Source organism: Bufo gargarizans, chromosome 5 (genome assembly GCF_014858855.1).
Source record: "Bufo gargarizans isolate SCDJY-AF-19 chromosome 5, ASM1485885v1, whole genome shotgun sequence".
Lineage (NCBI taxonomy): Eukaryota > Metazoa > Chordata > Amphibia > Anura > Bufonidae > Bufo > Bufo gargarizans.
Genome location: NC_058084.1, coordinates 204,475,602 through 204,502,731, shown reverse-complemented (window position 1 = coordinate 204,502,731; position 27,130 = coordinate 204,475,602). Strand labels below are relative to the sequence as shown.

Sequence of the window (27,130 nt, the reverse complement as noted above, 5' to 3'; positions counted from 1 at the left end):
GCCTTCCTGCGCCTTGAAACCCTCCAGCATACGGTAGCCCACCCTATACCTAGCCGAAACTTAGTTAAGAGTGAATCAGACAGATTTTATTAACAGGGCCTGCACCAGGCCTTATATACACCTGGACCCCACAGGGGGTCCAGGGACAGAACAATGGGACACAGCCCTGGCGCCGCTGTGTCTGGGAGATAAGGATAACATTAGTCTGACTCACCTTCTCTCCCAGACTACAGGGTGCCCATACAAACAGGACACTTTGACATGGTTACACACATTATCCTTTGACACAATATATATCCCCAGATAGCTCTAGGGATGGGAACACATGGGGAAAATATCGCTCAGATCGGAGCTAGGGAGCCGGTGCAATCGTCAAGCGAAATACACCGGTGCGTGGCTTGTCTCCGATCCGAGGAGCAGCTCCATGGGCTTAATCGTGTTAGTCCGCCGGATTCGAATATGGTGCTTGAACTCGAGCTGTGCGTGGCCGAGTCCTGAAGAGCGGCGTCTCGGGGATTGGACAAAGTAAAGAACTGTAGCTCTCCTGCTGATTGGCTGGCACTCTCCTCTGGCGGTCCAGTGGGTCAGGTGGAACCTTGTAGCCCGCCCAGGGCTCCATGAAACTGTGGCAAAACGTCCCTGGGTACTCGCGTCTCTCCAAGGAGGATATCTCATCGTAGGTAGCACCCGAGAGCGCTTTTCCCAGGGTGGAAAACAAAGGGAAAAAAGTACAACTGGGCCAAAGAGAGCCCTCCTGAGACGGGGGCAAACAAAAACAGAACAGGGAAAACATGAGGGGGGCTGTCCCTAACTGTCACAGGCAGGATCACCTAGGTTGACATGCCTGCATGCAGCAAATCGGCAGCCAGCCCTGTGATGTCACAGCCCTATAAATACGGCAGCCATTTTCCAGCGTTCAGAGTGCAGGGATGCCGTGTGGAGGCACTAGGGACAGCTATTGGAAATACGATTGCGGGGGGGAAAAAAGACTGAAAAAAAGATTTATAAGTGCAGGGAGAGACGTCAGAAGGACATTGATAGGAAAGTGATTTAACCCTCTAGATGCTGTGATCTCACTTAATCACGGCATCTAAAGGCTTTAATTACCGCGACCGGTATTATTGCCAGTCGCGGTAATTAGCCACAGGTCTCTACTGTTTGAAACAGCGGAGACCCGCTGGCCATGATGCCCGCTGTACATGATCGCCGCTGGTAGCGAAAGGGTTAAAAGAATAAAATACAAGTTATACTGAATATTTTTCTACAAAACTATATATCAATCTGCTCATTCCTCCTGTTCTATAACATGACACCTTCAGCTCATACACTATGTTCAACATGACAGGTTCCCTTTAATAGGGACATTTGAATTTTGTTGAGATATATTTGGGTAATTTTACCTGAGACTGAATAAACACTGAGCTTTTTTGGATGTAACACAGCAAGATGAAGAAGTTCTGTACCCCTAGAAAAAAAAGGGGGGAAAAGTACATTAATGCTATTCTGGGATCTGAGGGTAGCAAGTTTCAGAATAAAATAATATTATGTAACACTGGTGGCCATAAAATATGGATGGATACATGGTTCACACTACATCTAGAGGCTACAGTACATTAAGAATTATTTCCAGCATATAGACCTGATATATGAATCTGTATGTATTAGGCTACTTTCACACTAGCTGCAGCCTTCTACATGTCGTAGTTTTATTCCGGCCGCCTCTCGGCATGGTTGTCGTGCTGCCGCCGGAACTCCAGACCGCCTCCATTATAGTCAATGGAGCCAGAGGGGACCTCCGGCAGCACGCATGCAATAGCGGCAGCACGGATCCAGCAGGCTGTTCACCCGCCAGAACAGCCTGCCTGAGAAGGCTGCCGCTAATGAGAAACTAGCCTTACATAACAAATATCTACATTTTCTGAAGGATTCCTTGTATTGAAATGCGCAGTTGACTTTACCTTTTAAGTAAGTGAAAGAAAATTATAGCGACATATACCACCTGAATGCTTGCCACAAGGACTCTCTTCTGCCACACATTATAGGCTATGGATATAAGTAGAAAGGCTCATGCACACAAACATTTTTTTTTCCACATCCAATCCGCATTTTTGCCAGATCAGATGCAAAGCCATTCATCTCAATGAGGCCGCAAAAGATGCAGAAAATATCTGTATGTCCATTGCGCAGCCCCCGCAATAATATAGAACATGTCCTATTTTTGTCCGCATTACGGACAAGGATGGGACTGTTATTATTGGCCGGACTTTACCACTACACTATATATATATATATATAACTGCAGTGATCAGATTTTCTGTACCTAAGAAGCTACTGGAAAGTATTACAGTTTTTTTCACAGGTATATTAAATAAACAGTATTAGTATGCAGGCAGCAGGCTTAGGGTCCATTCACACGTCTGCAATTTCGTTCCGCATTTTGCGGAACAGAATTGCGGACCCATTCATTTCTATGGGGCAGCACGATGTGCTGCCCGGATCCGGAATTGAGGATCCGCAATTCCATTCCCCAAAAAAATAGAACATGCCCTATTCTTGTCCGCAATTGCGGACAAGAAAAGGCATTTTCTATGAGAATGCCGGCGATGTGCGGTCCGCAAAATGTGGAACGCACATCGCCGATGTGCGTGTTTTGCGGATCCACGGATCACACAAAACACACACGGACGTGTGAATAGACCCTTAGACTACTTTCACACTAGCATTTTTGCTGGATCTGGCAGGGTTTCAGCAAAAACGCTTCCATTAATGATATTACAACCATCTGCATCTGTTATAAACGGTTCCGGTTGTATTATCTTTAACAATGCCAAGACGGATCAGTCATGAACTCCACTGAAAGTGAATGGAGGACGGATCCGTTTTCTATTGTGGCAGAGAAAACGGATCCGACCTCATTGACTTTCATTGGGGGTCATGCCAGATCTTGTTCCGCATCCCAGGACGGAAAGCAAACTACAACATGTTGCGGTTTGTTCTCCGGTATTGGAACTCAACCAAACGGAACGGAATTTCTTTTATGGAATATTCCGTTCTGTTCAGTTTTGTCACTATTGACAATGAATGGGGACAAAACTGAAGCGTTTTTTTCCGGTATCGAGCCCCTATGATGGATCTCAATACCGTAAAACTAAAACGCTAGTGTGAAAGTAGCCTTACCACTACACTATCAAGCTACACTGTTATTGAGATAGCATTTTCTGTGCCCAAAAAGATAATAAATAGTAACACTATTTATGCTGTTAAATATTATGCCTGTGAAGAAAACAGTAATACTATTTAAGCACAGAAAATACTATACTTATAACAGAGCAGTTCTATAGTGCAGCGACTTTTACTTTTCAGCTTTTCTTTAGGGTAAAAGAAAAGCTGGAAAGTAAACGTTACATTTGTCTGCAAAGTTAAAGGGTCCCTCAAGATACAATGGCCTCAGGATACAATATTTTGAAGATACAATGGTGTTTTGTGACCCATCGTAAGCTGAAACTAGATTCAACATAAAATATGTCTGACTCAGATCCAACCAATCCAGGCCGCTTCTCTGGTAAAATAGCTGTATTAGATAGGGATCGACCGATTATCGGAAGTACCGATATTATCGGCCGATATTCACGATTTTGTACATTATCGGTATCTAACCTTGCCGATATACCGATAATGCGTATAAAGCGGATACTAGTGAGCACTCCCATTATGGAAGAGCGCACTAGTATGCATCGGGTGCCGGGAACAGGGAAGAAGCGCAGCAAGCGCTTCCGATACTCAACATCCCTGGTCTTCTTTGATGGGGCCCTCGCTGCACTGTCCTGACCCTGCACTATGACCTGCCGCTGCACGTTGTCAGGTGACAGTGCAGCGCGGGCCGTAGAACACAGGGGAGCGAGACACCGGACCCGGAGATGAAGAGTAGCCGCGGCGCAAGAGAGGTGAGGAGTTTTTAATTTTATTCCTCTGAGGTCTGATAGGGGTTAATAAAGGTCTGATCTGAGGTCTGATGGGGGTTAATAAAGGGCTGATCTGAGGTCTGATAGGGGTTAATAAAGGGCTGATCTGAGGTCTGATAGGGGTTAATAAAGTCAGTGAGGGGGGGATGGTGTGGAAATTGGCCTTTGGCACTAGAATATTATAAATGTAAACTATAAATTGACTACCAACTAAGGGCTTTATTAATTTAAAATTTACATTTATAATATACTAGTGCCAAATGCAAATTTCCACCACCTCAGTGACTATCTGGTATAAATTAATCGGCCTGAAAGTTCACAGATTATCGGTATCGGCTCATCCCTAGTATTAGATGCTAGTTAGCATCCATTCCTGACTATTATAGGTAAAAGCTTGTCTTATCTAACCTGGAACCAATTACTATTGTAACTTGAGGGACCACTGTACTGATGTCCTATCCTCTGAATAGGTCATCAGTATATGATCGGTGGGGGTCCGACACCCGGGACCCCCGCTGATCAGCTGTTCGAGAAGACAGGTCATCAGTATTTAAATCTCGGAAAAATCTTTTAACCCCTTAAGTACCAAGCCCATTTTTGTTTTTTGCATTTTTGTTTTTTGCATTTTTGTTTTTTCCCACGTTCCAATAGCGATAACTTTTTTATTTTTTCATTCACATGCATTTTTAACAGCACCATTTAATTTACCATTTCTGTTATTGGAAAACAGGGAAAAAAAATTGTGTAATAAATAAAAATAAAAAATAAACTATTCTACCAAGGTTTTTCGGGTTTTGACATCATGGCACGCTAAAAATTACATGAAATTCTTATTCTGCAGCTCAATAAGAATAAAAATAAAAAAACTTTTGACATTGACATTTTCTGACAGCCATAACTTCTTTATATCTTGGTTTACAGAGCTGTATTATTTTTGGCATAATGAACTGTAGTTTTTATTGGTACCATGTTTGCGGTACATATGACTTTTTGATCACAGTTATTACTTTTTTTTTTAAGGGAAAAGATGACAAAAAAAATGCAAATTGTATGTTTTTCATTTCTTTTTCTGTTACGGTGTTTACCAGACAGGGATTTTTTTTTTTAATATATTTTAATAATTCAGATGTTTTTGGACGTGGTGATACCTAATATGTTTATTTTTTATTGTAAATATGTTTTTATATATAAAACTGGGAAAGGGGGGTGATTTAGACTTTTAATGTTTTGGTTTTTAATTTTTTTCACTTTTTAGTTTTTAACCATTAGCCCCCTTAGAGCGCTAGAAACTGGGATCTTTTGATCCCTTGTCCTATCCACCCTAATAGAGATCTATTAGTGTGAATAGGATTTTCACAGGTTCCCTGCTGCCCTGTGCTTTCTGCACATGGCAGCAGGGAGCGTACCATGGCAGCTATGGATTGCTTCAGCAGTGTCCATGCTGCCATGGCAACCGATCACAGCTGGGGCTCCGATCAGAAGGCAGAAGGACCCACATCCCTCTGCCTTCACTCACAGGTGCCGAGATCAGAGTTGACTGCAGCACCCAAGGGTTTAAATGACAGGGGCAGCATGATCGCCGCTCCCTGTCAGTGAGGCAGGGTGCCAGCTGTATGATACAGTCGGCACCCGCCCTGTATGCTACAATAATCCTCTGCACCACCGTGAAATACAGGTACAGGTGGCTTAAGGGGTTAGTTACAAAAAAAAAAAAAAAAGCAAAGCAAAGGCTATTACAATAAATGCAATTCTGTAACATACTTACTAGTAAATATCACAGAACAGTATAGTATCCCTGTAATAGTGAAGACCCGTACAATACAGTGAACACATTATAAACTGTAAAAAAAAAAAATGGCGCAATAGGATGACACTGCAAAAATACTGCTCTTGAGACAGGCGCCAATGAAATGCTATATGGTCCATGGTGGGGTATTGTTTTCTTCTTCCTTTATCATCCACATAACATACTGGGGTAGGGAGCTATCTAATAAATGGTTTGAGCAAAAAGGAATGAAACACCAAATAAGTTTGCAACGCACTGGAAAAACATAATTTTCCATAAAATGCCAGAGATTGCATCCAAACCAGACAATGAATAAGTAGTCAGCTGGCAGCCAGATGTTAAACTGATCAGCACAATTGGCAATTCATTTCTAATGTTTATAACTGAAATTAATCCAAAATTAAGTCTGAAGTAATGCAGCCTTTAAAATGAACTGCTTCTGATATAAGAAGATTAGGACTGAGTCTTCTTAATCGGATTTAAAAAAACACACTGGAGGCATCTATCTGATCAGTCTTTTCTGATTTACCGAACAAATGCAACTTGCAGAAAAAAACATACCAGTAATATAATAAATATGCATATATAAAAGGCATCAACGCAAAAATGAAGTCAGGGAAAAAAATGACTTGTCTGTTAAATCGCTTGCCTCTACAGCACCAGTGCTCCAATGTTTCTTTTCCTGCAACAGTGCAACCATATGACCACTTCAGCCAAACATTGACTTCCGTGGTCTTGTACTGCGCATGATACAACCACTCTGAATCCAAACCCTGATCCACTGTTTGTACTGAAGTACCTATGCATGCGTAAAAGTTCACACTTTGTGTGTCAGTATGTGTGTGTGGAAAAGTGCACTTGTCAGTAAAGTATGTATGTATAGTATAGTATATAGGCCTGGCGGGGTAAGCAGCCTGCTTGTGGGTAGTGCATCAGCCAACGTTGTCACCAGACAAGACTTTGGTGGTGGAGGCGTTACAGTGTGGGCAGGTGTGTCTAGTCAATACAGAACTGCCCTACACATTGTGAATGGTAAAGTGACAAGCCCATACTACTTGAATAAGATCATTAACCCAGTAATTGTGCCTCTGTATGAACAACTCTGGCCTAGTTTCATCTTCATGGACGACAACGTGACAGCTCATTGATGTTGCATCATTAGGGAATGGAGAACCTCAAATGTAGTGGCCTGGACTTTCTCCAGATCTGAATCCCATTGAAAACCTATAGGATCAGCTGAGTCGCCATGTAGAGGCTCGTAACTCTGTACCCCAGAACCTCAATTACCTGAGGGCCACCCTTCTAGAAGAATGGGATGCCATACCTTAGCAGACAATAAGTCGACTTGTGAACAGCATGAGACGTCGTTGTCAAGCTGTAACTGATGCTCAAGACCACGTGACAAGTTATTGAGACATTGACATTTTTTGTGGGGGAATACCCACCACTGTTGTTGGCTTTTGTATCAATAAGTTGTTTGAGTTGAGAAAATCACCACTGCATGCTTCTACTTAAATGCCCTACATTTACTGGGGAGGTGACGTGTGTCAGCCAGTGACCGGCTGGCCGGGCAGTCCAAGCCATTTCTGGAGTGTCGAACCCAAGATTAGGAAGTGAAGAGGGGAGCAGTGACCAGACCAGCAGTGAGGGATCGGTAAGGCGAGTTAGGATTGTTTGGTACCCCCACTCCTGCCCCATTTTCAGTTAAAATTACTTCTACAACACCCTGCAGTCAATCCACAATGAGGTAGATGGCTGCAGCCAGATACATAAGCGCGGAGCAGAGGACTACGCATACAGAACAAATGAGGACATTCTTCTGATTAAAAAAAGAAAGCTGTAGTAGAAGGTTTTGTGTTAACATTTTATTTGGGGACGGTCCATTACCCTCCATGAAACAATAATTTTAAAATCCAGAATTTTGAATAATCCAGCACCATAACGCAGAATATTTTTACAACCATGGCAAGTCTTTTTTCACAAGCCAAAAACTCCACAATGCACTTGTGGTGCTGGGAAGCATCAAGGGAGCTAAGTCATATTGCTATGCAACTATCACCTGGTTAGCTGACGTCATCATGAAGCAGATTCCTATATAAACAGATAGGGGCCTGTAAGCTTTAGCCTTACATCTAGACATAAGAAATGTGACAATACTGGTGGAATCACTGGTGAGAGGCTTACACGTCACACTTACGAAACAAACTTTCCCACTTCTACTTGGAGAACCGGATCACGTAGCTGAACCTCAAGCAACAAGTCTTCAGCCTGAACGCCATCCCCAGCTTTCGAAGGATGAGGAGAGAATATGCGGAGAAATCCACTGTAGCTACCAACAATGATTTTATCTGAAGTAAGAAAATGTGGACAGCAAGATAAATTACCACTGGAAGGACAAAAATAATACGAAGAAAGCATGTTCTAGAAAAAGACACAAATTATATAAGAATATGTAAAGGTGTATTTCATATCAATATACAGTCAGGTCCATAAATATTGGGACATGGACACAATTCTAACATTTTTGGCTCTATACATCACCACAATGGATTTGAAATGAAACGAACAAGATGTGGTTTAACTGCAGACTGTCCGCTTTAATTTTAGGGTATTTACATCCAAATCAGGTGAACGGTGTAGGAATTACAACAGTTTGCATATGTGCCTCCCACTTGTTAAAGGGCTTCTGTCACCCCACTAAAGTGATTTTTTTTTTTGGGCTGGTGAAATTTGTTATATTGCGATATATCACAATATAATTGTGTCACTTACTTTGTTCCAGCAGTTTCTTCAAAAAACGAAGTTTTATCATATGTAAATTAGGTCTCTAACAGCAAGTAGGGCGGCTACTTGCTGCTAGCTGCTGCAGAAATCCGCCCTCTCGCCGTGTTGATTGACAGGGCCAGCCGGGATCTCCTCCTCCGGCCAGCCCTGTCGGCATTTCAAAAATCGCGCGCCTCTGTGGGTTCGGCGCAGGCGCTCTGAGATGAGGAGGCTCGTCTCCTCAGCACTCCCTCAGTGCGCCTGCGCCGATGACGTCTTCTATTTCGGTGATGTCATCGGCGCAGGCGCACTGAGGGAGTTCTGAGGAGACGAGCCTCCTCATCTCAGAGCGCCTGCGCCGAACCCACAGAGGCGCGCGATTTTTGAAATGCCGACAGGGCTGGCCGGAGGAGGAGATCCCAGCTGGCCCTGTCAATCAACACGGCGAGAGGGCGGATTTCTGCAGCAGCTAGCAGCAAGTAACCGCCCTACTTGCTGTTAGAGACCTAATTTACATATGATAAAACTTCGTTTTTTGAAGAAACTGCTGGAACAAAGTAAGTGACACAATTATATTGTGATATATCGCAATATAACTAATTTCACCAGCCCAAAAAAAAAATATCACTTTAGTGGGGTGACAGAAGCCCTTTAAGGGACCAAAAGTAATGGGACATTTGGCTTCTCAGCTGTTCCATGGCCAGGTGTGTGTTATTCCCTCATTATCCCAATTACAATGAGCCGATAAAAGGTCCAGAGTTCATTTCAAGTGGGCTATTTGCATTTGGAATCTGTTGCTGTCAACTCTGAAGATGAGATCCAAAGAGCTGTCACTATCAGTGAAGCAAGCCATCATTAGGCTGAATAAACAAAACAAACCCATCAGAGCGATAGCAAAAACATTAGGTGTGGCCAAAACAACTGTTTGTAACAAAATTAAAATGAAGGAACGCACCGGTGAGCTCAGCAACATCAAAAGACCCGGACGACCACGTAAAACAACTGTGGTGGATGACCGAAGAATTCTTTCCCTGGTGAAGAAAACACCCTTCACAACAGTTGGCCAGAGCAAGAGCACTCTCCAGGAGGTAGGTGTATGTGTGTCAAACGCAACAATCAAGAGAAGACTTCACCAGAGTGAATACAGAGGGTTCACCACAAGATGTAAACCATTGGTGAGCCTCAAAAACAGGAAAGCCAGATTAGAGTTTGTCAAACGACATCTAAAAAGCCTTCACAGTTCTGGAACAACATCCTATGGACAGATGAGACCAAGATCTACTTGTACCAGAGTGATGAGAAGAGAAGAGTATGGAGATGGAAAGGAACTGATGATCCTAAGCATACCACCTCATCAGTGAAGCATGGTGGTGGTAGTGGCATGGCGTGTGCATGTATGGCTGCCGATGGAACTGGTTCTCTTGTATTTATTGATGATGTGATTGCTGACAAAAGCAGCAGGATGAATTCTGAAGTGTTTCGGGCAATATTATCTGCTCATATTCAGCCAAATGATTCAGAACTCATTGGACGGCGCTTCACAGTGCAGATGGACAATGACCCAAAGCATACAACAAAAGCAACCAAAGAGTTTTTTAAGGGAAAGAAGGTGAATGTTATGCAATGGCCAAGTCAATCACCTGACCTGAATCCGATTGAGCATGCATTTCACTTGCTGAAGACAAAACTGAAGGGAAAATGCCCCAAGAACAAGCAGGAACTGAAGACAGTTGCAGTAGAGGCCTGGCAGAGCATCACCAGGGATGAAACCCAGCGTCTGGTGATGACTATGCGTTCCAGACTTCAGGCTGTTATTGACTGCAAAGGATTTGCAAAAATGTATTAAAAAGTGAAAGTTTGATTCATGATTATTATTCTGTCCCATTACTTTGGTCCCTTAACAAGTGGGAGGCACATATGCAAACTGTTATAATTCTTACACCGTTCACCTGATTTGGATGTAAATACCCTCAAATTAAAGCTGACAGTCTGCAGTTAAAGCACATCTTGTTTGTTTCATTTCAAATCCATTGTGGTGGTGTATAGAGCCAAAAATGGTAGAATTGTGTCATTGCCCCAATATTTATGGACCTGACTGTATCTTCATTCATACAGTATAAATAGATGAACAAAATGCATAAAACTATTGATTTTGCAATAAATCACACCCTTTTAGTCTACGCTGGGTCAATATGGCCGCACACAATTTTTTTGTTTTTAACAGATTAGGCAAGCAAAGTCTGCTGCGCCTTCCTATATAAATGAAAAAAGTAAAATTATGTTTTTACAATAGAAATCAATGAGCAATACATGACATTGCATGCCCACACACTGGCATATGTCACAAGCTTTTAACACAAGTATCATATAGGAAGTACAAACATAGCCTCAGGGTAGGACTAAATGTGGCAGATGTTATACCATGCTCAGTGCAGCACTGCTACCCTGGGCTGGCACAGGCGCCGTGTCTCTCACCCTGTTGCTGCTGTGGATCCAGCAGTCCAGACCAGCTGTCTCTCATCTGCCCACCCACCGGAATCCAATGTCTCATCTTCCACTTCTGCCAAGTTCCTGACTCTGACCCTCCACTGCCTGACCTGGGCCTGATTACCATACTGCCTGACGTAGGCCTGTTACTGACTATGAGTTTTTCCTGATCCCTCAATGCCCTGGACCGGTGTCTCCACACCGGGACTACTCCAGGAGGTGGTGTTCTGTTGGTTCCCCTGCAGCGAAGTCCAGATCTCTGTATAGGTTTTAAAGGGTTAATACTAGGGGACTGCCAGAATCACACCCTTAGGGCTGTTTCACACGAGCGGATGCCGTGCGTGGCATCCGCTCCGTGAAAGAGTGCCAAGACCCGATGCAGACTGCAGAGGCACGGAGCAGTAACATGATTGATAATGCTCCGTGCCTCTCTGTGACCTCTTTACTACGAAATCACAGTAACAACTGTGATTTCGTAGTAAAGAGGTCACAGAGAGGCACGGAGCATTATCAGTCATGTTACTGCTCCGTGCCTCTGCAGTCTGCATCAGGTCTTGGCACTCTTTCACGGAGCGGATGCCACGCACGGCATCCGCTCGTGTGAAACAGCCCTTAGAGAATGCGTTTCAGGGTAAATACACCTTCCTCAGGTCAAAAAACCATAATGATTTGACCATCATCTACAGGGCTGCATAGAAATGTGAGTTCTTCCACAGAGCTAGAACAGCATACATATAATGTTTCACAATAGAACAATATTATACTTAGTCCTCATGCACACGGTCATGTCCGTATTATGGTCCGCAGACTACGGATCAGCAAAATCCAGATACCTTCGCAGGTCAGACCAGAATAGGACATGCAGAACGGCCACACAGATCCTCCAAAAAATACACGTGTGCATGGCCCCATAGAAATGAATGGGTCACTGTGCCATAAGCAAAAAATACAGTTAACACATGGATGAAAATACGTCTGTGTGTATGGCCCCTCAGAAACTAAAGGGTTAGTGTGCTATAAGCAAAAAATACGGCTAGCATGCCGATGAAAAATACGGCTGTGTGAATGAAGCCTTAGTGGATAAACTTACCTTGTCCCGAACCACTGTTGTCAACATCGGCTACAGACAAACATCCTTGGTCAAATTCTTCATTTTCTCCCAGAGTGGCGGACCACCAGTCACGAGCTTTGAAAAGTGACATCCCTGCAGACCCTAGAAATGACAGGATACAATGCTGATTAGGTTATACTTCTCCTAAATTATTGTACACGGTCATTCTGTGCCACTCATGGCAAGCGGGGCAGTAGGCTGCGGTGTATGCCTAGATCACATTTTTATGTCAAACTTTTTTACATTTTTCCACTTCACTATCTATAATAAAAAATTATATATAAACCCCAATTCCCACACTGGTCACTAGGCTTAAAATGTTAAAATAGTTATCCAGGAATTTGATATTGATGGTCTATTCTCAGGATAGGTCATCAATATCAGATTGACTCCCGGAACCCCCTGTTGATCAGCTGTTTGCGGTGCTGTGGTGCTCAATGGGCGCGTAGGCCTCTTCCCAGGCCATGTGACATCACGTTCATCGGTCACATGGCCTAGGTGCAGCCCAGTCCCGTCAAGCGAATGGGACTGAGCTGCACTTCCAAACACAGCCACTATACAATGTATGGCACTGTGCTTGGCTAGCAGTGACCGGAGCTCCAGTGAGCGCAGTGTCCACCCGTGATGGCCAGTTTGCAGTGTTCGCCAATGAACACATGCGGGCTGCCATCTTAACTCATAAGTCCGGCGATGCACAACAAATGCGGTCACCGGGAGCAGGCAGTTCCGAAAACAGCCGCCGGGGGCCTACATCGGACTGTTCTCGGAACTGCCTGCTCCCGGTGACCGCATTTGTTTCAGACCGGCTCGCGGCACAGGCACAGGTAAGGGCTTAGGCTTCGTTCACATCACCGTTAAGCCTTTCCGTTCTCCTGCTCCGTTTAGGGGCAGGGGAACGGAAAGGACAGATAAGCACATAACTGACACCAAACTGAGTCAAACGGAGCCTGAGGACCCCATAGACTATAATGGGGTCCGTTATGTTTCCGCTCAGAAGATGATTTTTAAGCGGAGACAAAAGTTGTGCATGCAGGAAAAGAAAGCCACGTGCAACAGCCGACAACTGGCAGACATCTGCTACCACCAGAGGGCGCCTCAAAGGTAGGCACTGCTGTTACTGCTAGCGGAAAGGAGGAGCTGCTGTTACAGCTAGCGGAAAGGAGGCGCTGCTGTTACAGCAAGCGGAAAGGAGGCGCTGCTGTTACAGCTAGCGGAAAGGAGGCGCTGCTGTTACAGCTAGCGGAAAGGAGGCGCTGCTGTTACAGCTAGCGGAAAGGAGGCGCTGCTAGTATCGCTAGCGGAAAGGAGGTGCTGCTGTTACAGCTAGCGGAAAGGAGGCGCTGCTAGTATCGCTAGCGGAAAGGAGGCGCTGCTAGTATCGCTAGCGGAAAGGAGGCGCTGCTAGTATCGCTAGCGGAAAGGAGGCGCTGCTGTTACAGCTAGCGGAAAGGAGGAGCTGCTGTTACAGCTAGCGGAAAGGAGGCGCTGCTGTTACAGCTAGCGGAAAGGAGGCGCTGCTGTTACAGCTAGCGGAAAGGAGGCGCTGCTAGTATCGCTAGCGGAAAGGAGGTGCTGCTGTTACAGCTAGCGGAAAGGAGGCGCTGCTGTTACAGCTAGCAGAAAGGAGGCGCTGCTAGTACCGCTAGCAGAAAGGAGGCGCTGCTAGTACCGCTAGCAGAAAGGAGGCGCTGCTAGTACCGCTAGCAGAAAGGAGGCGCTGCTAGTACCGCTAGCAGAAAGGAGGCGCTGCTAGTACCGCTAGCAGAAAGGAGGCGCTGCTAGTACCGCTAGCAGAAAGGAGGCGCTGCTAGTACCGCTAGCAGAAAGGAGGCGCTGCTAGTACCGCTAGCAGAAAGGAGGCGCTGCTAGTACCGCTAGCAGAAAGGAGGCGCTGCTAGTACCGCTAGCAGAAAGGAGGCGCTGCTAGTACCGCTAGCAGAAAGGAGGCGCTGCTAGTACCGCTAGCAGAAAGGAGGCGCTGCTAGTACCGCTAGCAGAAAGGAGGCGCTGCTAGTACCGCTAGCAGAAAGGAGGCGCTGCTAGTACCGCTAGCAGAAAGGAGGCGCTGCTAGTACCGCTAGCAGAAAGGAGGCGCTGCTGTGACTACTAAGTAACTACAGAGAAGTGGGCACTGTCTTCATTATTGGGGGAACGGGGAAGGGCATTGCTTTCTGTACAGAAAGAGGGTGAAGGAATTGTGAAGTCAAAGCTGTGGCTTGGGCAGATAAGGGACTGCTGTGACTATTGGTGGGAGATGGTGATAGTATGATGACTGTTGTTGGGGTGCGCTGTTCTAACTACAGGGGGAAGCACACGCTAACATAACTACTGTTGGGGCACAGTTACGGCAACTTGTAGGAGAAAGCGGATGCACTAACTGCTATTAGGGGAGGGCTCCGCTGTGACTACTGGGTGGTACTGTGGAAGGATGCTGCTGATAGACACTGCTTAGAAGCACAGAAATGTCCTTACAGATCTGAAGGCTCCTCCAAGCAGCAGAACAATAATCTCCTTAAGACGGCTGACGATGCCAGCCAGTGAGGGGGCTCCAATCCTCTTTACTACACTTACCTTCTGTCTGACCAAAGGAGGGAGGAGGGTAGAGCGCAGTAAGAACGCTGCACATCACACACCTGGCACGTGGGCGCTCACGTATCTGCTCACTAACAACCACTTTTCATTTTCAGGAAGGGTAGAATCTATTGTTTTCCATGGGCAACTAAGCCAGTTTCCCTTTAAACCTGAGCGTGTTTGCCCACTAGTGTAGCCCACCTGAAGTTCTTCATGCTGCCCCCATACAATTATATGTCCGTCTTTCAGAAAGGCATCAGTGAAATAAACGTCTGTTAAAAATGTCTGGCCGTCGTGTGCATTTAGCCTAAGGGTACTTTAACGCTAGCGTTTTGGTTTTCCGGCGTTGAGTTCCGTCCTAGGTGCTCAATACCATAAAAGAACTGATCAGTTTTATCCTAATACATTCTGAATGGAGAGCAATCCGTTCAGGATGCATCAGTTCAGTCCCTCTTACGTTTTTTGGAAGGAGAAAATACCGCAGCGTGCTACAGTTTTATCTCTGGCCAAAAATACTGATCACTGCAGTTATAAATTTTTCATTGAAGTGTACTAGTGCCGGATCCGGCATTATCTGTTCCGACATGCGCAGACCTTTAAAAATGCAAAAATAAATTAATACCGGAACAGTTTTTTCAGATGACACCGAAGAGACGGATCCGGAATTTCAATGCATTTGTCAGACTGATCCGCATCTGGCACTCTGCGGCCTTCGGGCTCCGGAGAGGTCCAGACATGCGGTATATACCGGTGTGTATAGGTATACAGAGGTATATATATATATATATATAGCAGGGAGATCCGCACACTACACACACAAGTATAAGCAGGGCACAAGACACGGCATAGGCTGTGCTACGTCATATACCTGCCGGGCTCCGGAGAGGTCCAGACATGCAGTATATGCCGGTGTGTATAGGTATACGGAGGTATATACAGTCATGTGAAAAAATTAGGACACCCTTTGAAAGCATGTGGTTTTTTGTAACATTTTTAACAAAAGGTTATTTCATCTCCGTTTCAACAATACAGAGAGATTAAAGTAATCCAACTAAACAAAGAAAACTGAAGAAAAGTCTTTTCAAGATCTTCTGTAAATGTCATTCTACAAAATTGCCTATTCTAACTGAGGAAAAAGATAGGACACCCTCACATGTATTCCCTCTTAAATTGGCTCAGATCTCACACAGGTATATCACACCAGGTGCACATAATTAGTAGATCGTTACTCTGCATGTTGAATGAGGCTTGCCCTATTTAAACCTCAGACATTTAGTTTGGTGTGCTCCTGACTGTTGAAGTGAGACTGAGCACCATGGTGAGAGCAAAAGAGCTGTCAGAGGACTTCAGAAAAAAGATTGTAGCAGCCTATGAGTCTGGGAAGGGATTTAAAAAGATCTCAAAAGATTTTGAAATCAGCCATTCCACTGTCCGGAAGATAGTCTACAAGTGGAGGGCTTTCAAAACAACTGCCAACATGCCCAGGACTGGTCGCCCCAGCAAGTTCACCCCAAGAGCAGACCGCAAGATGCTAAAAGAGGTCTCCAAAAACCCTAAAGTGTCATCTCGAGAACTACAGCAGGCTCTGGCTACTGTTGATGTAGAAGTACATGCCTCTACAATCAGAAAGAGACTGTACAAGTTTAACTTGCATGGGAGGTGTGCAAGGAGGAAACCTTTGCTTTCCAAGAGAAACATCGAGGCCAGACTGACATTTGCCAGAGATAAAGTTGACAAAGACCAGGACTTCTGGAATAATGTTCTTTGGACAGATGAGTCCAAAATTGAATTATTTGGACACAACAGCAGAGGACATGTTTGGCGTAAACCAAACACAGCATTCCAAGAAAAGAACCTCATACCAACTGTGAAGCATGGAGGTGGAAGTGTCATGGTTTGGGGCTGCTTTGCTGCAGCAGGACCTGGTCAGCTCACCATCATAGAATCCACGATGAATTCTACTGTGTATCAGAAGGTGCTTGAAGAACATGTGAGACCATCAGTTAGAAAATTAAAGCTGAAGCGGAACTGGACCATGCAACATGACAATGACCCAAAACATACTAGTAAATCAACCAAAGATTGGCTGAAAAAGAAGAAATGGAGAGTCCTGGAATGGCCAAGTCAAAGTCCAGATTTGAATCCCATTGAGATGCTGTGGGGTGACTTGAAAAGGGCTGTACGTGCAAGAAACCCCTCAAACATCTCACAGCTGAAAAAGTTCTGCATTGAGGAGTGGGGTAAAATTTCCTCAGACCGATGTCGAAGACTGGTAGATGGCTACAAGAACCGTCTCACTGCAGTTATTTCAGCCAAAGGAGGTAACACTCGCTATTAGGGGCAAGGGTGTCCTATCTTTTTCCTCAGTTAGAATAGGCATTTTTGTAGAATGACATTTACAGAAGATCTTGAAAAGACTTTTCTTCAGTTTTCTTTGTTTAGTCGGATTACTTTAATCTCTCTGTATTGTTGAAACGGAGATGAAATAACCTTTTATTAAAAATGTTACAAAAAACCACATGCTTTCAAAGGGTGTCCTAATTTTTTCACATGACTGTATATATAAAGCAGGGAGATCCGCACACTACACACACAAGTATAAGCAGGGCACAAGACACGATATAGGCTGTGCTACGTCATATACCTGCCGGGCTCCGGAGAGGTCCAGACATGCAGTATATACCAGTGTGTATAGGTATACGGAGGTATATATATATATATATAGCAGGGAGATCCGCACTACACACAAGTATAAGCAGGACACAAGACACGACATAGGCTGTGCTACGTCATATACCTGCCGGGCTCCGGAGAGGTCCAGACATGCGGTATATACCGGTGTGTATAGGTATACGGAGGTATATATATATATATAGCAGGGAGATCCGCACACTACACACACAAGTATAAGCAGGGCACAAGACACGGCATAGGCTGTGCTACGTCATATACCTGCCGGGCTCCGGAGAGGTCCAGACATGCAGTATATACCGGTGTGTATAGGTATACAGAGGTATATATATATATATATATATATATATAGCAGGGAGATCCGCACACTACACACACAAGTATAAGCAGGGCACAAGACACGGCATAGGCTGTGCTACGTCATATACCTGCCGGGCTCCGGAGAGGTCCAGACATGCAGTATATACCGGTGTGTATAGGTATACAGAGGTATATATATAGCAGGGAGATCCGCACTACACACAAGTATAAGCAGGACACAAGACACGATATAGGCTGTGCTACGTCATATACCTGCCGGGCTCCGGAGAGGTCCAGACATGCGGTATATACCGGTGTGTATAGGTATACGGAGGTATATATATATATATATATATCAGGGAGATCCGCACACTACACACACAAGTATAAGCAGGGCACAAGACACGGCATAGGCTGTGCTACGTCATATACCTGCCGGGCTCCGGAGAGGTCCAGACATGCAGTATATACCGGTGTGTATAGGTATACAGAGGTATATATATATATATAGCAGGGAGATCCGCACACTACACACACAAGTATAAGCAGGGCACAAGACACGGCATAGGCTGTGCTACGTCATATACCTGCCGGGCTCCGGAGAGGTCCAGACATGCAGTATATACCGGTGTGTATAGGTATACAGAGGTATATATATATATATAGCAGGGAGATCCGCACACTACACACACAAGTATAAGCAGGGCACAAGACACGGCATAGGCTGTGCTACGTCATATACCTGCCGGGCTCCGGAGAGGTCCAGACATGCAGTATATACCGGTGTGTATAGGTATACAGAGGTATATATATATATAGCAGAGAGATCCGCACTACACACACAAGTATGAGCAGGACACAAGACACGACATAGGCTGTGCTACGTCATATACCTGCCGGGCTCCGGAGAGGTCCAGACATGCAGTATATACTGGTGTGTATAGGTATACGGAGGTATATATATATATATAGCAGGGAGATCCGCACACTACACACAAGTATAAGCAGGGCACAAGACACGGCATAGGCTGTGCTACGTCATATACCTGCCGGGCTCCGGAGAGGTCCAGACATGCAGTATATACCGGTGTGTATAGGTATACAGAGGTATATATATATAGCAGAGAGATCCGCACTACACACACAAGTATGAGCAGGACACAAGACACGACATAGGCTGTGCTACGTCATATACCTGCCGGGCTCCGGAGAGGTCCAGACATGCAGTATATACCGGTGTGTATAGGTATACAGAGGTATATATATATATATATATATATATAGCAGGGAGATCCGCACACTACACACACAAGTATAAGCAGGGCACAAGACACGGCATAGGCTGTGCTACGTCATATACCTGCCGGGCTCCGGAGAGGTCCAGACATGCAGTATATACCGGTGTGTATAGGTATACAGAGGTATATATATATATATATATATATAGCAGGGAGATCCGCACACTACACACACAAGTATAAGCAGGGCACAAGACACGGCATAGGCTGTGCTACGTCATATACCTGCCGGGCTCCGGAGAGGTCCAGACATGCAGTATATACCGGTGTGTATAGGTATACAGAGGTATATATATAGCAGGGAGATCCGCACTACACACAAGTATAAGCAGGACACAAGACACGATATAGGCTGTGCTACGTCATATACCTGCCGGGCTCCGGAGAGGTCCAGACATGCGGTATATACCGGTGTGTATAGGTATACGGAGGTATATATATATATATATATATATCAGGGAGATCCGCACACTACACACACAAGTATAAGCAGGGCACAAGACACGGCATAGGCTGTGCTACGTCATATACCTGCCGGGCTCCGGAGAGGTCCAGACATGCAGTATATACCGGTGTGTATAGGTATACAGAGGTATATATATATATATATAGCAGGGAGATCCGCACACTACACACACAAGTATAAGCAGGGCACAAGACACGGCATAGGCTGTGCTACGTCATATACCTGCCGGGCTCCGGAGAGGTCCAGACATGCAGTATATACCGGTGTGTATAGGTATACAGAGGTATATATATATATATAGCAGGGAGATCCGCACACTACACACACAAGTATAAGCAGGGCACAAGACACGGCATAGGCTGTGCTACGTCATATACCTGCCGGGCTCCGGAGAGGTCCAGACATGCAGTATATACCGGTGTGTATAGGTATACAGAGGTATATATATATATAGCAGAGAGATCCGCACTACACACACAAGTATGAGCAGGACACAAGACACGACATAGGCTGTGCTACGTCATATACCTGCCGGGCTCCGGAGAGGTCCAGACATGCAGTATATACTGGTGTGTATAGGTATACGGAGGTATATATATATATATATAGCAGGGAGATCCGCACACTACACACAAGTATAAGCAGGGCACAAGACACGGCATAGGCTGTGCTACGTCATATACCTGCCGGGCTCCGGAGAGGTCCAGACATGCAGTATATACCGGTGTGTATAGGTATACAGAGGTATATATATATAGCAGAGAGATCCGCACTACACACACAAGTATGAGCAGGACACAAGACACGACATAGGCTGTGCTACGTCATATACCTGCCGGGCTCCGGAGAGGTCCAGACATGCAGTATATACTGGTGTGTATAGGTATACGGAGGTATATATATATATATATATATATAGCAGGGAGATCCGCACACTACACACAAGTATGAGCAGGGCACAAGACACGACATAGGCTGTGCTACGTCATATACCTGCCGGGCTCCCGCTGCGCACTGATGTTAGCTGGATGACGTCAGAATGTCAGAAGCCCCCGGTTACACTCTGCCATCCAGCTGCCGCTCACCTCACTTTCAACAGATCAACCGCTCACCGCCATCTTCCCTGTTACCCAGGCAACAGGGACAATCAAAAGGAGGGCGCCGCAGGGGATTCTGGGAGATGTAGTCTTTCAGTGACAACTTGCAATAGCTCACGTGTGATTGTGTATTCCGTGCTGTGACGTCAGCCTGGGTTTACCTACTGCGGGTTATACATCACCGTGTCCTCTGTGCGCGCAGGGCTATGTCTCCTGTACATATCTGCTTTATGTGAGCTATACTATGCTTCTTGTACATGCATTGCTATGTCCATTGTAGTTGTGCTGTGCCTCCTGTGTAGTTGTTCTATATCTCATGGTTCATTACTATGTCTCTAGTATATGAAGAGATGTGTCATATGTCTGTGTGGTTGCACTGTGCCTCCTGTATATGAAGAGATGTGTCCTATGTCTGTGTGGTTGTACTGTGCCTCCTGTATATGAAGAGACGTGTCCTATGTGTGGTTGTACTGTGCCTCCTGTATATGACGAGACGTATCCTATGTCTGTGTGGTTGTACTGTGCCTCCTGTATATGAAGAGATGTGTCCTATGTGTGGTTGTACTGTGCCTCCTGTATATGATGAGACGTATCCTATGTCTGTGTGGTTGTACTGTGCCTGCTGTATATGAAGAGACGTGTCCTATGTCTGTGTGGTTGTACTGTGCCTCCTGTATATGAAGAGACGTGTCATATGTCTGTGTGGTTGTACTGTGCCTCCTGTATATGAAGAGACGTGTCATATGTCTGTGTGGTTGTACTGTGCCTCCTGTATATGAAGAGACGTGTCATATGTCTGTGTGGTTGTACTGTGCCTCCTGTATATGAAGAGACGTGTCATATGTCTGTGTGGTTGTACTGTGCCTCCTGTATATGAAGAGATGTGTCCTATGTCTGTGTGGTTGTACTATGCCTCCTGTATATGACGAGACGTGTCATATGTCTGTGTGGTTGTACTGTGCCTCCTGTATATGAAGAGACGTGTCCTATGTCTGTGTGGTTGTACTGTGCCTCCTGTATATGACGAGACATATCATATGTCTGTGTGATTGTACTGTGCCTCCTGTACTGAGTTTTGTACTATATTTAGTTATGTCTGTTTAGTTGTACTGTGCCCCTAGCATATGAGGAGACGTGTCATATGTCTGTCATTGTACTGTGCCTCCTGTACTATATTTAATTATATGTCTGTATAGTTGTACTGTGTTTCTTAAAGTCTCAAAAAGATGACTAAAAACTGCATACAGACTAATAAATATCCACAATAATGGATTATGCTGACATAATTTGTTGCTTTTTTTATTTATTATGACCCTTTGGTCCGTCACCCGTAGGAGGGCTGGAGAGTAGCTACTGCCATCATGTATGGTGTGGGAACACACAGGACCAACATCTGGTGAGCTGTGCCACTAGCTATTATGACCATTCCAGTCTGGTATTCGTGGAGAGAACATTGCCCAGCCTTTGGTATGTCCAGGACATTGTGGACCCAGTCTTACTGCCTTTTTTGACTCAGGAGACGTGGTGTTCCAACAAAATAACCCATCCACACACTGCCCATACTACACATGTTCTTTGGGATATTCAGCAGCTCCCCTGGCCACCTTGATCGCCAGATCTCTCCCCGATCAAGAATGTCTGAAACTGGATGGGGCAAAGGATCTCCCATTGCACAGCATCCAACAACCACCTTGGCTGAACTAGAAGTTCAAGTTTAAAGAGCTTGAAATGACAGCATCATGTGTGACCATTACCATGCCAGAGGTCCAGCCTTTATCACAAGGGGAGATGCCACCCAGTATTAATGTGACCCTGCCGCCTCAACATATACCCAGCTGCAGAACACAAAATAAAGGCTGCACCACCTTGGTTGTGAGATGATTGACCAAGCATCTCTAGCAGTTTATACTTTGTAAGCGGCAGCTCAACTAGATTTTCCATGTGTCCTTTTTTCATTTTCCAGTAGTGTATTTGGTATGGAACCATATTTAAATATAAACGACTGAAGTCAACGTGTCTATCACTATTTCCTGTTGCAGTCAAACAGGACACCATAAATGTGCTAACAGGTTCGCTTTAAGCCCTTAACGCTAAATCACATACATGGCGTGTGCTGGCTGTATAATACAGCAGATACCCGCTGGCAGTGACTGGGATCAGAGATTATTCTGATCCCGGTCATCTAATCCCTGATGCCAAAAGTTATGTAATCCGATCAGAGCCCCTGTGATCAATTGCTATGGAAGCCTGGGGACTTATGAAGGCTCTGAGGACTGGCATAGCAGACTGCCTGTGGCATGGATTAAAAAAGGGTTTCAGGCTTCTGATATTGATGACCCATCTGTAGGATAGGTCATCACTTTTTGATCAGTGGCGGCAAGACAATCCGCACCCTCATGATCAGCTGGTCCCAGCAGCCTCTGGTACTTGAATTAGTGATACCGGGTTACTGCAGCTCACTTCAAACGGAGCTGTGCTTCCTGTTCAAGTGTCAGAGGCCGCAGGGGATACTGATCTGTGGGTGTGCGGTTTATCTAGCTCCCACTGATCACATATTGATGACCTATTCTGTAGATAGAAGAAAAAAAAGACAATGCAGCAGCACCCTGCAAATCAGATAAAGTACAATAATGCCATAGTAACAAAAAATATTATAGTGCTAATGCTACGCTTATTTATAAAGTGAAATGCTTGGCCAATGCATTTTGTACAAAACCATCTGAGCCCGTCTGCCGGACGTCAAGGTGATCTCTGTAAAATGGGTCCCAACACTAAATACTACCTGTTATGCACCATAATGGCCGCCATAAAGTTCAGGGAGTGTTGGAACCACATGCATGCTGGCTCCACTCTGCCTTTTACCATTTTTGGTGCCATAATAGCCTCCATTACAAGGGATGCAGGTACCAACATGCATGCCAAGCCCACTCCATACCTTTCCTGGTGCCAGACAGCTTCCAATGAATGTAGTGAGAGCAGGCCCCAGCTTTAGGCCTCATGCACACGACCGTTGTTTGCATCCGTGGCCGTTGTGCCGTTTTCCTTTTTTTTTTCACGGACCCATTGACTTTCAATGGGTCCGTGGAAAAATCGGAAAATGCACCGTTTTGCAGCCGAGACCGTGATCCGTGTATCCTGTCCGTCAAAAAAATATGACCTGTCCTATTTTGTTGACGGACAACGGTTCACGGACCCATTCAAGTCAATGGGTCCGTGAAAGAACACGGATGCACACAAGATTGGCATCCGTGTCCGTGATCCGTGGCCATAGGTTACTTTCATACAGACGGATCCAAAGATCCGTCTGCATAAAAGCTTTTTCAGATCTAAGTTTTCACTTCGTGAAAACTCATATCCGACAGTATATTCTAACACAGAGGCGTTCCCATGGTGATGGGGACGCTTCTAGTTAGACTACACTACAAACTGTGTACAAGACTGCCCCCCTGTACAACACCAACGAATTATTACAATAGAGGGAGCAAGGGGAAGGGCGCACACTGTGCCACCCACTAATTATTACAATAGAGGGAGGGAGGGGGGGAGGCCGCACTGGCCACCAATGATATTCAAACTGGGGGGGGGGGGTCTGCCCCCTGCTGCCTGGCAGCCCAGATCTCTTACAGGGGGATATGATAGTACAATTAACCCCTTCAGGTGCGGCACCTGAGGGGTTAATTGTGCTGATCACGGCCCCCTGTAAGAGATCGGGTGCTGCCAGGCAGCAGGGGGCAGACCCCCCCCCCCTCCCCAGTTTGAATATCATTGGTGGCCGGTGCGGCCTCCCCCCCTCCCTCTATTGTAATAATTAGTGGGTGGCACAGTGTGCGCCCCTCCCCTTGCTCCCTCTATTGTAATAATTCGTTGGTGGCACAGTGTGCGACAGCAGGGGGCAGTCATGTACACAGTTTGTAGTATATTCTAACTAGAAGCGTCCCCATCACCATGGGAACGCCTCTGTGTTAGAATATACTGTCGGAAATGAGTTTTCACGATCTAACTCATATCCGACAGTATATTCTAACATAGAGGCGTTCCCATGGTGATGGGGACGCTTCAAGTTAAAATATACCATCAGATTGGAGAAAACTCCGATCAGATGGTATAAAAGGGACTCCAGACTTTACATTGAAAGTCAATGGGGACGGATCCGTTTGAAATGGCACCATATTGTGTCAACGTCAAACGGATCCGTCCCCATTGACTTGCATTGTAATTCAGGACGGATCCGTTTGGCTCCGCACGGCCAGGCGGACACCAAAATGACTTTTTTTTCATGTCCGTGGATCCTCCAAAAATCAAGGAAGACCCACGGACGAAAAAACGTTCACGGATCACGGACCTACGGAACCTGTTTTTGCGGACCGTGAAAAAATACTGTCGTGTGCATGAGGCCATATACTGAGACTAATTAAAATCAGCCCATAGGGAAGACAGGCTAATCAGGAGTGCACGACTTGCCGGAGTGACACATCTCCAGCACTGTAAATCTGCAAAGAAAAGGGGGTTAGTCAGAACATCCCAGTGCGCAGGTGCACGCTGCCATGGCATATTCTGAAGATAGGTCATTAATATCAGGAGCCTGGAAAACAGGAAACCTGTCAAAATACCATAGACTGTTCTAGTCTTATACTGCATTCTATGGTACATAGACTGTACATAGATGATTTGCTGTTATTTTGTCTTGTCACACCCCTCCACCCAAAGAAAATTGAACAGAAAATTATCAAAAAGACTGATATACCACAAAATGGAAGCAATAAAAACTACAGCTTCTCCACAGTCATCAACCAGGCCTCTGACCTGTTGGTGAATGCTGTAACGGGAAGAGATACGGGCCCACTGGTTGCATGCTGGAATATTAGCAGCACCATGAGGGAGATTTATCAAAAGTGGCTTAGTTGCTGATAGCAAGCATTTGGATTCCACCTTTCATTTTTCAGAGCTCCTTCGGAAAATGAAACGATCAATCTGATTGGTTACTACGGCCAAATGAGCCAGTTTTCCTTTGCAGCAGTTTGATAAATTTCCCCCAATGTATTTGCATATTGTATGAACATGATGACCAATATCATTTATTCTTCATTGTATATGTAGAATATTTCTGTGAATATATTTGTATAGATCCTCAGATATTATCTGTCTGGCCATATTTGGCATCTGTGTCACATGGATCCTAATATAACATCCACATTATTTTAAAGGGGTTGTCCAGAAGCAAAAAAATGGAGCAAGGCAGGCAAGGTGTTAAAATAATAAAAGTTATAATCACTGGTTTAAACCCCTTCTGCCGCAGCTTTACCTCTCCAGTTATGACATCACCTTCTTGACTGCAGCGATGACACGTCCATATAGTGCATGCGACCGCTGCAGCCTCCGCCCTGTATGGCCATGTCACCACTGCAGGCTTGTAAAGAAAGCTTGGCCTGGAGGATCGGAGCAGAGGTGGTTTGAACCAGTGCTTATAACGCCCGGTCGTTGCAAACAGCGGGCACGCAATACACGGGCACCGGCCGTGTGCACCACGCATCACGTATGCGGACCCATTCGCTTGAATGGGTCCCCAATCCGGGAGCTGTAGTGCGGAACAGAAGCACGGATCAGAAGCCCACGGAAGCACTATGGAGTGCTTCGGTGGTGTTTCTGTCTGTACCTCCGCACCACAAAATTGTTCTATTTTTTTACGGTGCGGACGGATCAAAGACCCATTCAGTGACTGCTATGCTGTTTTGCCTCGGGGGCAGAGGAGTACAGGGCTGCAGTGTTAGGGCTCATGCACACGGTCGTTTCCCGGGCCCTCATACAGCGGGTCCACAATACACAGGCACCGGCCGTTTACACCCCGCATCACGGATGCGGACCCATTCACTTGAATGGGTCCACAATCTGGGAGGTGCGGAACGTAAGCACGGATCGGAAGCACTACGGAGTGCCTCCGTGGCATTTCTGTCCATGCCTCCGCACCACAAAAAAATAGAACATGTTCTATTTTTTTTACGCTGCGGACGAATCACAGACCCATTCAAGTTGATTGGGTCTTGATCCGTCCTGGCCACTGCACGGATGTTGCAATTTTCGGTCCCCGATGCACGCAACGGCCGCACAATGGCATGAGCCCTTAGTAGACCCTGATTACATAAAAGAAAAATCCCCCGCACCAATCAAAACCGTGGCCATTATTGCCCCATTCATCCGAAACTATATGTTATATAACAAAATGACCAAAACGAAATAGGGAACTAATTATAATAATTTTGAAAATAAGGAGCTATATGACTTTTAAAAAATGTTTTGTACAGTTCCCCCCCCCCCCCCCCAAATAGAACTAAAAAATATATTAAAAAGCCCTATGTGTCACGTGAAAAAAAAAAATAAGTTGCAAAAATGATTTTGGCAGTCCAACAAATAAAAAAGTTTGAACCACTTGTGCTAAATCAGAAAATAGTGTCTGGTCATCAAGTCCTTTTCAGGCCTGCTCATTAAAGTGTTAACAAATGAGCGTCTTCCCCGCCAGTAAGGTAAAGTGCTTACTGGTTACTGCAGGGCGCCTATAGCTGGATTGGCAGGAGTCGGCAATAACCAGTGAGCGACGTCCTCT

General features: G+C 45.4%; 1 protein-coding gene across 1 annotated transcript in view; it reads right to left on the bottom strand.

Annotated features, from left to right (window-relative positions):
• Positions 1-14,835, bottom strand: part of BBS9 (Bardet-Biedl syndrome 9) — a 394,796-nt gene extending 379,961 nt beyond the window's left edge. Inside the window, 4 exon segments of the mRNA XM_044293961.1 lie at positions 1,401-1,465; positions 7,946-8,096; positions 12,089-12,211; positions 14,681-14,835. Of these exon segments, the coding sequence (XP_044149896.1) occupies positions 1,401-1,465; positions 7,946-8,096; positions 12,089-12,211; positions 14,681-14,735 (394 nt within the window). The 5' untranslated portion in view covers positions 14,736-14,835.
• Positions 14,836-27,130: the final 12,295 nt, after the last annotated feature.